This window comes from Notolepis coatsorum (genome assembly GCF_963971535.1).
Source record: "Notolepis coatsorum genome assembly, chromosome: 19".
Classification (NCBI taxonomy): domain Eukaryota; kingdom Metazoa; phylum Chordata; class Actinopteri; order Aulopiformes; family Paralepididae; genus Notolepis; species Notolepis coatsorum.
Window position 1 is genome coordinate 7,566,854 of NC_140183.1, and position 15,000 is coordinate 7,581,853.

The 15,000-nt window shown below is 39.4% G+C and overlaps 1 protein-coding gene across 1 annotated transcript in view; it reads left to right on the forward strand.

Annotated features, from left to right (window-relative positions):
* LOC311245920 (DENN domain-containing protein 3-like) overlaps nucleotides 1-15,000 on the forward strand; it is a 117,409-nt gene that overhangs the window by 24,020 nt on the left and 78,389 nt on the right. The window contains exon 4 of the mRNA XM_084335944.1: nucleotides 8,785-8,977. Coding sequence (XP_084192070.1) covers nucleotides 8,785-8,977 — 193 coding nt within the window. The remainder of the gene's footprint in view (nucleotides 1-8,784; nucleotides 8,978-15,000) is intronic.

Here is a 15,000-nt window from a genome sequence, read left to right on the forward strand (position 1 = left end):
CAGGGTTGCCCCGCCTCCGCATTATTATTTGCGTTATCTCTTGAACCCTTGGCCCAAAAAATTTGAAATTGTGCCGAAATAAAACCCATAATAGTAAATAACACCTACCATAAAATGTGTCTGTACGCAGACGATCTGTTATTATTTCTTGACAATACACCACGGTCCCTACCTGTAGTCCTAGACACTATTAAACATTTTAGTTTTATTTCAGGCTACAAGATCAACTTGAATAAATCAATTTTACTTCCCCTAAATACAGCAGCAAGTAGTCCCCAACTACATACAGAAATACCAGTGGGCTCTGGTTTCAGATATTTAGGTATAGATATATACACATCCATTGACAAAATTGTGTCAAAAAATTACAAGAGCCTTAAGAAGGTAATATCTGACGAGTTAAACCGTTGGTCACTATTATTAATCCCATTTTCAGTCAGGCTTTCAGTAGTCAAGACCCACATTCTCCCTAAGATCAATTTTCTGGTAAGCATGATTCATTTACCGCCACCTCCAGGATTTTGGGAGAAGCTACAGGGACTAGTATTCAAATTTATATGGCGTGAACAACATCCACAAATCAGCAATTCCACACTCCAAAACAGTAGGAAAGCAGGAGGGCTAGCTGTTCCTAATTTTGAACAGTACTATTTTTCTTTTATGCTCAGACCGTTGCTAAGATGGTTCAATAATGATTCTGACATACCATGGGTGAATATGGAGAGGCACATTGTATCTCCATATACATTCAAAGATATACTCTTTTCTGGTCTATCCCCAAGCTTTTGCCGTACTAAATTCGGCCCAATTATAGCACATTCAATTTACGTCTGGAAATATATTGCCGAAACGGGACAGTGGAACACAAAATGGCACATAGATACCCCTATTTTTGATAACAACTTCTTACTGTTGGGAGGGAAACCAGCTACATTTCCCAATTGGCAAAGACAAGGTATTCACAAACTATCTGACATATACAGTGAATACGGTCTCAGATCATTTCAAGAGCTCAAACAAATCTATAATGTCCCTAGTACATCCTTCTTTTTTTATTTACAGTTACGCACTGCAATGCGCACTTATGGTGTCCCATGGAATCAGCCTTTACCAGGTCACCCTTTAATGAATATAGTGAATGGCATAAATGTTAAAAATGGTTTTGTTTCTGGGTTATATAATAAAATACAAGGAAAACTAAACAGAACTAGACAATTCCGCGCGGGGGAAATTGTGAAAGTGTGGGTGACGCCTGTGCACCGCCGGCCAACGGGGGAGAGGGTCTCTCGCGAGTCTCTATGACAAACGGTTCAAAGGATACAAAAAGGGGGCGTGGCCTAAGGATCGGGGGAGTGGTCAACATAGACCAATCAAAGAGGATATCCCTACTGAGTGCAACGACAAAACCCGCAACACTATTACACTATTACACAATATTACACTATTACACTATTACACACTATTACACTATTACACACTATTACACTATTACACACTATTACACACTATTACACACTATTACACACTATTACACACTATTACACTATTACACACTATTACACTATTACACACTATTACACTATTACACACTATTACACACTATTACACTATTACACACTATTACACACTATTACACACTATTACACACTATTACACTATTACACACTATTACACACTATTACACTATTACACACTATTACACACTATTACACTATTACACTATTACACACTATTACACTATTACACACTATTACACTATTACACACTATTACACATTACACTATTACACACTATTACACACTATTACACTATTACACACTATTACACACTATTACACTATTACACTATTACACACTATTACACTATTACACACTATTACACTATTACACACTATTACACTATTACACTATTACACACTATTACACTATTACACTATTACACACTATTACACACTATTACACTATTACACACTATTACACTATTACACTATTACACACTATTACACTATTACACACTATTACACTATTACACACTATTACACACTATTACACACTATTACACTATTACACACTATTACACTATTACACTATTACACTATTACACACTATTACAATATTACACTATTACACACTATAACACTATTACACTATTACACACTATTACACTATTACACACTATTGCACTATTACACTATTACACTATTACACACTATTACACTATTACACTATTACACACTATTACACTATTACACACTATTACACACTATTACACTATTACACTATTACACACTATTACACTATTGCACACTATTACACTATTACACACTATTACACTATTACACTATTACACACTATTACACACTATTACACTATTACACACTATTACACTATTACACTATTACACACTATTACACTATTACACACTATTACACACTATTACACTATTACACACTATTACACTATTACACTATTACACTATTACACACTATTACACTATTACACACTATTACACTATTACACACTATTACACTATTACACTATTACACACTATTACACTATTACACACTATTACACTATTACACACTATTACACACTATTACACTATTACACTATTACACACTATTACTCTATTACACACTATTACACTATTACACACTATTACACTATTACACACTATTACACTATTACACTATTACACACTATTACACTATTACACTATTACACACTATTACACTATTACACACTATTACACTATTACACTATTACACTATTACACACTATTACACTATTACACACTATTACACTATTACACTATTACACACTATTACACTATTACACACTATTACACTATTACACTATTACACACTATTACACTATTACACACTATTACACTATTACACTATTACACACTATTACACTATTACACACTATTACACTATTACACACTATTACACTATTACACTATTACACACTATTACACTATTACACACTATTACACTATTACACACTATTACACTATTACACACTATTACACTATTACACACTATTACACACTATTACACTATTACACACTATTACACTATTACACACTATTACACTATTACACTATTACACACTATTACACTATTAGACACTATTACACTATTACACACTATTACACTATTACACTATTACACACTATTACACACTATTACACACTATTACACTATTACACACTATTACACTATTACACTATTACACACTATTACACTATTACACACTATTACACTATTACACAATATTACACTATTACACACTATTACACTATTACACACTATTACACACTATTACACTATTACACTATTACACACTATTACACTATTACACACTATTACACTATTACACTATTACACACTATTACACTATTACACACTATTACACTATTACACCGAGTACAATGGCACAATCCGCAAGTCTCTACGACAAACGGTTCAAGAGATACACTGAGGGGGTGTGGCCTAAGGGGGCGTGGTCTAAGGATCGGGGGAGTGGTCAACATCGACCAATGAAAGGTGGTCAACATCGACCAATGGCACAATCCGCAAGTCTCTACGACAAACGGTTCAAGAGATACACTGAGGGGGTGTGGCCTAAGGGGGCGTGGTCTAAGGATCGGGGGAGTGGTCAACATCGACCAATGAAAGGTGGTCAACAGGGGGAGTGGTCAACATTGACCAATGAAAGGTGGTCAACATCGACCAATGGCACAATCCGCAAGTCTCTACGACAAACGGTTCAAGAGATACACTGAGGGGGTGTGGCCTAAGGGGGCGTGGTCTAAGGATCGGGGGAGTGGTCAACATCGACCAATGAAAGGTGGTCAACATCGACCAATGGCACAATCCGCAAGTCTCTACGACAAACGGTTCAAGAGATACACTGAGGGGGTGTGGCCTAAGGGGGCGTGGTCTAATGATCGGGGGAGTGGTCAACATCGACCAATGAAAGGTGGTCAACATGGACCAATGAAAAATGAAAGAGGATATCCCTACTGAGTACAATGACACAACCCACAAGACAGAGGGCGCTGTCCAGCAATTCAGTAGTGCAACACAGTGATGGCCAATGATGGGTTAAGTGGATGATGTCATTGGCAGGTCAGCTCAGCCATGAGCCCTGAGCCTCACAGCTGTTAAGCCTGAACCAATCAGCCATGAGCACAATGACTTGCATATTCTGAAATTTCTTTACATGACTGCATTGTCACGTTGATTAAAAGAAAACTATAAGAGATGAAGCGTTGTGACTCGCACAAGAGCACTACAACGAGTAGGCGAAGGGTTGTGCGCGAGATTGTGGCATTCGTGCGATATTGTGGCACTCCTTCGGCGATCGGAACAGAAGGCTAAAAAAAAATGGATTTCTAGAGGGCGATTGCATGGCGGTCAATGGGGAGGAGAACCTTCAAACAAATGGTCGTCAGTTGAGATAGAAATGTCCAATTCCATTTATTTTTCTTTTGTGAGCGGGATGACAGCCGTGTCATCGTTTTGATGTGTTTGTTTTATTTCTACGTCCAAAATTGAGATCACACTTGCAATTCACCCAAGGTAGGGGGAAAAAGATTATTTCAGCTGCTACACTCTAAAATTCAATGCATTCCCAATGGGACCGAAATTTTACCGTTTAAAGTCGATTCGTAGCCAGACGGTGCGGTGAAACTTTTACGGGTTCGAAGACCGCAGTTGCCATAGGCAAGCCGCTCGTTTTGATACCTTTCACGTGTATGGTGCGCGAACGCTTACGTGTTGCAAAGTGTTTGAAACTCTAAATTGCACTGTATTTCCGAAATTTTACCGTTTAAAGTCGATTCGTAGCCAGACGGTGCGGTGAAACTTTACGAGTTCGGAGACCGGTGTTGCCATAGGCAAGCCGCTCGTTTTGATACCTTTCACGTGTATGGGGCGCGAACGCTTACGTGTTGCAAAGTGTTTGCAAAATCGGTGGAATAAAGAAGAAGAATAAAAAGAGTATGGATAACTATAGTGTGGGTTGCAACCTGGCTTCGCCAGGTCACCCACACTAACTACAGGTAATACCACTGTCTGGAACATAGACTTAAAGAATTACAATGCCTGCATAAATTGGCAGAATGTATGGGATAATATTCCACTAACCTCTCGTAATTATAATAACCAATTAACTCATTACAAAATGATACAAAGATTTTATCTGTCACCCAGGAAACTCTGTCAAATAAAAATATTACAAAGTCCTCTATGTGCTTTATGTCCGCAAAAAGTTATAGGAACATACATACATATGATGTGGGAATGTCCAGGAGTACTCGCTTTTTGGGCCAAGGTTGCATTATTTCTCACTAATATAACAGAGATAAACATACCTTGTTTGCCACACATTTTATTATTAAATGATGATTCATCTCTAAAATTAACACCTCACAAAAAGAGAGTGTTTCTTGCCGGTTTAACGGCAGCAAAGAAAATGCTCGTAATGAGATGGAAACCACCCCATAGTCTCAATATTTACCGTTGGAAACTGTCCTTCTACGAAGTATTGAGATTAGAGGCATCCAGTGCTAGAGCACAGGGAGCAAGGACAGAATCAATCCAAATATTACTTACTGCGGCCCAGAAGGTAAAATCAGTACTCCACTAGGTTGAACACTTGTACCTTGACACCAGAGAATGAACAAAAATCATGTTGCTGTTGTTTCCATTTATCTTTTCCATTTATCTTTTCCTTTTCTGTTTACTGCTATAATTTGTTGTGGTTGTTTCTAAATTGTATTGTATTTTTCCCTATTACTTGGTTATCTAACAAACATAATTATGATTTCTTTTCTAATTAAGAGTATCCTATACATGTATGCATCAAGGTTTCCCCCTCTCCTAAAATGTCTATGCAAACCCGGGGGGCTGGGAGTGGGGTTAAGAAGCGACCTGGGCTGTCTCGTAGCCACAGGACCGCCAGAACGGAGGAAAAGACTGTCACAACTGCAACAGGCAGGCTACACAGTATATGAATATACTGACGGACAATATATACTGAAAAGACACTTTGTATGCCACTGTGTGAATTAATATGAAATGCTGATGTGAATGTCCTTCCTCTGAACTTGTTTTAAAAAAAGACAAAATAAAAAAGTTGGTCACAAAAAAAAAAGGGAGTGAGTGTGGGCGTCTCTACAGTGACAAAGCCTGAACAGGATATCACAGGTTCACCCTTCTCATTGGTTGAAAATGGCCTTCATGTTTGTACATCGCCATCTGTTGCTTTGGCATTGTACTGCATGTATATATTACATCAACAGTGTTAAACCACTGTGAGCGGCCTGGAGTGGATTGGAGCGGAGGAGAACTCTCGCTCCGGACGTCGCGCCGACTCATTTTAAAACCCACTCCTCGCTCACGCCAAAACCGCCCGCTCTGCTCCCCGCGCCGCTCACATGGCCTGATCCCTACTACATAGAAGTTTGCCCAAATTACTCATCACACAGATACCTCTATAGTTTTTTGGGTAAAATCTATCTCCACTCTTGAATATTGGGGTTATGAGTCCTTCATTCCAAACATCAGGAAAATATCAAACATTTTGTGTCGAATTGAATAATTTTTAAATAGTCAATTGGAATATATATTTTTTTATCATTTCATTCAATATGTCATCTGGACCACAGGCCTTTCTAGCTTTAAGGCACTGAAGTTTTAATTAACTCCTGTTCAGTGATTGGGAAGTCTTGATGGTGTTGATTATCTTTTATGATCTTTTATGAGTGATGTGAAACTTGTTGTCTTTGCGGATGACACAAACATTTTATGTTCGGAGGATGACCTTCAGCAGCTTTTAGAAGTGGCAAACAGAAATGGACAAATTAAAAGGTTGGTTCGACACAAATAAGTTATCACTCAATTAAAAAAAAAAAAAACGTCATGATATTTGGAAATTGTCAAATAAACACTGATCCTCAACTGAAAATTGATAATGTAAAAATTGAGAGAGTATATAGAAAACAAGTATCTAGGGGTCTTTCTTAACACTTTGAATGCCACCCACGCTTTTTGTCGTTAGTTCATGCCGACCTTTCAGTGCCCCCAACGCTATATAGCGTTCGTTTGTCGCGATTTTAATTCATATTTCATCAATCGAGCCTCACGCTAGTGTTGCAGACTCTCTCTGAGCTCAATTGAGAAAATACCGCCCCCTATCGTCTCTCCCTGTGTAACTGCACCCCATTACTTTAGACTGACGAAGGGGGGTGGGCCAGTTTCCTCATTTTACTTTTCCGTCAAGCCAACTGAAGAGACCAAGTGATCGCCGGCCATCAGAACAGCGTGGGTTATGTATTTACAGTACCCAACACTGTAATCAATAAGCGTGATCGATATTTGGAATGGCGATCAGGAATTGGAATAATCTTTTTGGATAACATCTGCTCTAAGGTAAGGAATTTATTTTACCAGTCTTGGGGTAATCGGATCTGTTTTGACCTATCAGCGTGTGCCCCATGTGTGTGTGTGTGTGTGTGTGTGTGTGGCTGTGCGAGCGATCAGGAAATGAGATAATCGATATTTCAGCCCGCTTTTATAGCGTGCATAAGTACACATATACTATCGATAATCTAGCGTTTATTTGAAAACGATTCATAAATAGGCCGAAAAATTACAACGTTTTTGTGTATCCAGAATATCCCAGTAAATGCCGTTTATCACGGAATCTTTATATTTTCCTTGAAAACGAGGGCTTTTCAAAATGCTATAAAACGGAAATGAAGCGATTAAAAAAAAAAAAAAAAAAAAAAAAAAAATCCGTTTCGACAATGTTGACTGCAGACGGGCAGATTAGACACATAGCCATAATTTAAGACAGAGATTATGCTTTCACAACGCTATCATTGAAGTGGGTGCTGGCATTTAACCATGCTTTACCATGTTAAGGCCGGCACTGAAAGTGTTAATATACCACAAACTGCTGGAAACCCCATATAAAATATTTGTGTTCAAAGTTAGCGAGAAGTATTGGTATACTGGGCAAGACTAGATATATCCTGAATCACAAAACTCTATATACATTATATTGCACACTCATTGTACCATATCTATCATATTGTGTTGAAACCTGGGGACATACTTATAAAAGCAACTTACAAAAAATATGCACACAAATAGTCTGTTTGTAAGGAGTCAAACATTAAAATTCATGGATTTAATCAAATTCAAATCTGCACAAATTGTGTTTCTGGCAATAAAAAACAAATTACCAAGCAACATTAAAAAAAATGTCATGGCTAGAGAGAGTGTTTATAATTTTAGAGGGACATTAGCTTTAAAGCAACCTACGGTACGTACAACTCTTAAACGTATGTGCATTGCAGTTTGTGGGGTATCACTCTGGAATGGTCTGGATGAGAGTATAAAATTAAGCAAAAATATCAATACAAACAAGCACTTATGGACACATATAAGAGAGAGGAGCTTGAGCAGTAATGTGACTGCCTATTATCTTTTCTCATTTGGATATATAAAAAACTGTACTTTTATTTTATTTTTTATTATTTGTTATTATTTTTATTTTTATTAAATTATAATGTCAAATATTGTAAGGAAGGGGCAGGGCTTGATACGTTGTTTTACTTCCCCCTGTTCCTTCTCGAACACTTATTGTATGGAAATAGTCTTTGACTATTTACCTTTTTGTTTTTTAAACTTGTTTTATGTTTCTATGTTCGAGACAAATAAAAATCAAATCAAATCAAAGTGGTCTCTCTCTCCCTTGTCTCTCTCAGCAGTTCAGTAACAGTAACAGCATCCCAGAGCTCCCTCTGCTGGATCCGGAGGTGCTGCATGTCCTGGCCCCACCCTTTGTGTTCAGAGAGCATGCTGGGAGTGAGCTGGCGAGGTCGCTCTGCGGACGGAGACGCTCCTTCATCAGGAAGAAGAAAGATCCAGCTCCGCCTCCTCCGGCTGCCCTGAGCCAAGGTCTGGTATCTACTAGTGTGGTCTGGTATCTACTAGAGTGGTCTGGTATCTACTAGTGTGGTCTGGTATCTACTAGAGTGGTCTGGTATCTACTAGTGTGGTCTGGTATCTACTAGTGTGGTCTGGTATCTACTAGTTTCCTCTGGTATCTACTGTGGTCTGGTATCTACTAGTGTGGTCTGGTATCTACTAGTGTGGTCTGGTATCTACTAGTCTCCTCTGGTATCTACTAGTGTGGTCTGGTATCTACTAGTGTGGTCTGGTATCTACTAGTGTGGTCTGGTATCTACTAGTGTGGTCTGGTATCTACTAGTCTCCTCTGGTATCTACTAGAGTGGTCTGGTATCTACTAGTGTGGTCTGGTATCTACTAGTGTGGTCTGGTATCTACTAGTTTCCTCTGGTATCTACTGTGGTCTGGTATCTACTAGTGTGGTCTGGTATCTACTAGTGTGGTCTGGTATCTACTAGTCTCCTCTGGTATCTACTAGTGTGGTCTGGTATCTACTGTGGTCTGGTATCTACTAGTGTGGTCTGGTATCTACTGTGGTCTGGTATCTACTAGTGTGGTCTGGTATCTACTAGAGCAGGGGTGCCCAACCTTTTTTGAACCAAGATCTACTTTTTTATTTACCACCTAGCCGAGAGCTACCAGCCAAAATTTGACCTACTCTCGGCTAGTATTAGTATTAATAGTATTAGTAATACCCATTCAATATGCACATGACAGAACATATTATATGGCATATAATATTTTCTGTCATGTGCATATTGAATCGTATATAATATAATATGATATTTTATATATCATTGTAACGGTGTAGTGTAGCAATTACAAGAATGACGAGACTAACTTCTCACGTTGGGCATGCAGGCAGCATGACCCATTTATTTCACACTCTGCATACACAGACAACACACACACTCAATTCAATGGGCATGAGAAAACATGAGTTTACATTGCCAAAGCAAAAGTGGAACAATACAATCAAAACAAAAATGATATATGTACAATTAAAAGGGAATAGGAATGATGTGTAAACAGAGCTGTCACATTGCAACTGTGTTGTCACGATACTGGAATTTCGAACTTCGATACGATACCTTGATACCATTTTCGATACCACAGGGGAAAATGTTGAATCTTAAAATGTAAAAATTCTCCTCAGCTTCTCTCTGGTACTATAAGAGAAGATAAATATAACACTTTTAAAACCCTTTGTTTATCTTTAGATCAGACATTTAAAAATAACGAAATGATCTAATCTTAGAAATTAATTAAAGTTACAGCGGTTAGGTGGCCGAGCGGAGATTGCGTTCGTCACCAACCCCGGAGCTGTGAGCTGGATTCGCCTGTTCGAATCCAGCTCACAGCTCCGGGGTTGTCACCAGCTTGGCTGGCCGTTCACACTAATACAATTGGCTGTATTAGAGGGTGGGAGAAGCTGGCGGGGTGGGTCCGGGTCGTTGTAAACAGCGACTCCTACAGTTCGGCCGGGGCGCCTGCTAAGCGCGGATAGGACCTGAGGGGGATAGTGTGGTCCTCCCACACGCTACGCCCTCTCAATGAGAATCCGCGCTGCCAGGTGAAAAGAAGCGGTGATTGGCTGGACGTGTGTCGGAGGAAGCACGTGGTAGCCTACACTCTCCCAGATGATCTGACTGTGGGGGGTAAGTGCGCAGCGACCAGAAAATCGGAGGAAAATGGAGGGAGAAAAAGATTAAAAAAAAAATGTATTAAAGTTAATAGTACTGCATGTTAAGCATAACAGATTGATTGAACATTTTATTAACAGATTGCAGAATGGGTACAATATACAGTACGGCTCAATACACACAATTGTTAAGGGGAGGCAGACCAGAGAAAGACTTTCGTCTTGTTTACATCAGGGTCCCCCATTTTCAATTCATCATAACATTTGACATACAGATAAACAGTACTGTTACATCCAGCCATTTATGACATACAAGATATACAGTACTGTTTAAGAGACATAGTTTCTAAAAGAGAGTATATACAGTTAATTTACTTCTGACCATTATAGTCAAAGTATTTTCCTATGAACTGAAACTCATAAGACCACATAAGGCTAGCATCATTCAGTTACAGCTATATTGGCCAACATTAGCCAGCTACTGCACCACGAACTGCCAGCCAGCCAGCTGGCTACCTTAACCCACAATACAACGGCTACCAGCCAGCTACTGCACTACGAACTGCCAGCTTGCTTGATTGATTGAAAAGCTAGCCAGCTGGCCACCCCCAATCCAGCCAACCTTACAAATTACGGTCTCAGCCAAATCACATCGATTTGTACAGTTAGTTAGCTAGCCATTCCATTGCGAATTAAAAGGTAGGCCAGTATTAGCTAGCTAGTAGCTAACGTTAGCCAACTGAGAACGATAGCTAGCTAACCAACAAAGCCTGCAAACAACAATGCCGTTGATATAATGAGCTATCCGTAGTAGGGCTGACCTTCAATAATTTTTTTGGAATTCAAAGCTTTGGGGCCGAGATTCGATTTTAATTCAAAGCTTCGAGATACTTTTTTTTTAATTTTTTTTTATAATATATATATATTTTTTTATGTTGTGGGACTTGTACAGCACTTTGTTCAACTTTGTCAGTGCTGTAAAGTTTAAACCTTTTTAAATCTTAGACAAACAAAACACTTTGCTTTCATGAAATATTGTAAGCCGTCATTTGAGGCTTTATAAAAGCAGCACAATGAACACAAATCTGTCAGTGCCGAGTCCGACCTCATCTTAAATAACAAACAACATTGCTTGTTGTAGTTAACAAAGAGAGGCAGAGTTTTTTTTTATTTATTATAATAATCAAATTTTATTAATCAAGATCTACTTGAAATCACCCAGCGATCTACCTGTCGATCGCGGTCGACTGGTTGGGCACCACTGTACTAGAGTGTTCTGGTATCTACTAGTGTCATCTGGTATCTACTAGTGTGGTCTGGTATCTACTAGAGTGGTCTGGTATCTACTAGTGTGGTCTGGTATCTACTAGTGTGGTCTGGTATCTACTAGTCTGCTCTGGTATCTACTAGTGTGGTCTGTCTGGGACAGTGCTTTTCAAAACATTTCTTCAAGGACCCACATTTCCATGTGTACATACATGTACATGTTTGTATTGTCCAAAACATACGTGGGCGGTTTTGTTCGTAGTTTTAAGCAGACTTACCAATGCCAAGAATCGTTTCAAACTGATCTCAATGTTTTATATTGAGAAATATCATACAGTCTCCATAATAGAGTGTAGGAGCTTTTGAACCAGGAGGCAGCCATGTTAGCACCACAGGCCTGCTCCATGGCTGTTGCTAGGTAACAGGTGATCTGTAGAATGTTGACCATCACTGTGGTCGGAATATGGAGGCCATTGTCCAAAGTCCAACCTGGACCAACTCCACGAATTTGTGACTATTTGTGACTTTCATGTGGGACCAGTTCTCTAGAACAGTGGTTTCCAACGTAGGCTACCTGCTATACTAAAGAGTATGAACAATTAGTCCATCCAAGTAATTTGATTGGACAAGAGTCATTCCACGAGTGCTGATATTCAGTATAACAGCACTGGGACTTTTAACTATATGCATCACTCCGCCACACGGGTGTTCTGTTAATAACCGTCCCCCCCCCCGTAGAAGATGACAGAAAGGCAGTCTTTGGTAACTTTTAGAAGATGACAGAAAGGCAGCCTTTGGTAACTTGTAGAAGATGACAGAAAGGCAGCCTTTTGAAACTTGTAGACGATGACAGAAAGGTAGTATTTGGTAACTTGTAGAAGATGACAGAAAGGCAGTCTTTGGTAACTTGTAGAAGATGACAGAAAGGCAGTCTTTGGTAACTTTCAGAAGATGACAGAAAGGCAGTCTTTGGTAACTTGTAGAAGATGACGGAAAGGCAGCCTTTTGAAACTTGTAGAAGAGGACAGAAAGGCAGTATTTGGTAACTTGTAGAAGACGACAGAAAGGCAGTCTTTGGTAACTTTCAGAAGATGACAGAAAGACGGTCTGGTAACTTGTAGAAGATGACGGAAAGGCAGCCTTTGGTAACTTGTAGAAGATGACAGAAAGGCAGCCTTTTGAAACTTGTAGACGATGACAGAAAGGCAGTAGTTGGTAACTTGTAGAAGATGACAGAAAGGCAGTCTTTGTTAACTTGTAGAAGATGACAGAAAGGCAGTCTTTGGTAACTTGTAGAAGATGACAGAAAGGCAGTCTTTGGTAACTTGTAGACAATGACAGAAAGGCAGCCTTTGGTAACTTGTAGAAGATGACAGAAAGGAAGTATTTGGTAACTTGTAGAAGATGACAGAAAGGCAGCCTTTGGTAACTTGTAGAAGATGACAGAAAGGCAGCCTTTTGAAACTTGTAGACGATGACAGAAAGGCAGTATTTGGTAACTTGTAGAAGATGACAGAAAGGCAGTCTTTGGTAACTTGTAGAAGATGACAGAAAGGCAGTCTTTGGTAACTTGTAGAAGATGACAGAAAGGCAGTCTTTGGTAACTTGTAGAAGATGACAGAAAGGTAGTCTTTGGTAACTTTAGAAGATGACAGAAAGATAGTCTTGGATAACTTGTAGAAGATGACAGAAAGGCAGTCTTTGGTCACTTGTAGAAGATGACAGAAAGGCAGTCTTTGGTAACTTGTAGAATATGACAGAAAGGCAGCCTTTTGAAACGTGTAGAAGATGACAGAAAGGCAGTCTTTGGTAACTTGTAGAAGATGACAGAAAGGTAGTCTTTGGTAACTTGTAGAAGATGACAGAAAGGCAGTCTTTGGTCACTTGTAGAAGATGACAGAAAGGCAGTCTTTGGTAACTTGTAGAAGATGACAGAAAGACAGTCTTTGGTAACTTGTAGAAGATGACAGAAAGGCAGCCTTTGGTAACTTGTAGAAGATGACAGAAAGGCAGTCTTTGGTAACTTGTAGAAGATGACAGAAAGGCAGTCTTTGGTAACTTGTAGAAGATGACAGAAAGGCAGCCTTCGGTCAAGAACAAAGGTAGAACTAATTCAGTCTGTCAGGAGAATGTTTGTTCTCAACGGCTGTGATTATCTTCTGTACTCCGCCTGCAGCCGCGTACCTACGATCCGATCACAGCCGTGTTGATATCCAGTATAGTGTTGATATCCAGTATAGTGTTGATATCCAGTATAGTGTTGGTACCCAGTATAGTGTTTGTTAACACATTCAGGACCCGTGGTTCGAATCCATGCTTAAAGGACCAACCACGGACATGTCCGTGGCAAGGTTGTTTTGGCTTTTATTCCATTTTAATAACCTACTCAAGGTCACCGAGCGGCGCTGCAGAAGTACCCTACTCTTTGAATTCGAAAAAGTGCATTACCGGCCAGATCCTCTTAGGGGCGCTATCTCGATAATGCAGTGTTCCCTGTGGCAGAAGTTGTCTTGTTTTTTCTGGATTTCCAGTGTAGTTTTCTACTGACCTGAAGCGATGCCTATAGCCTGTTACACGGATTACGTTTTGGGATGCTGATTTCACTATGCAGTAAAGGAATATATCATCAGCCAATGGACATATCGATCTACCAGATGGCGATCGATAACTGGGAAATGCTCTGGGGGATCCAACCGGCCCACGGTAAGATATTTTTTCACGTAAATTACACGCTGATGAGGCATTGTTTTGATAGCCATCCACCCGGTCAACGAATGTGGCTACTGAGGCTAACATGGTTATTGGTAATCAATAATCAGAAACAACATCCCCCCCCCCCCCCTTCATGCATTCATGGTGGACCATCAATACCGATCATATGCAGTTTGAGTTTTAACTGTAGCTTCTGTATATCCGAAATGCCATTGGATTTAACGTTAGTAAATCCATTCATTAATTCATTCATTCATTCAGTAGCTTAGCGGCCTGTATCTCGCCTTCCAGGAAATATCCTAGCCGAAATCCCTTAGAACGCTTATATTCAAGACGCTATAAAATGAGAATGTATTGCTGATTTTTTTTTTCTTTAAGCCATTTTGAAGGG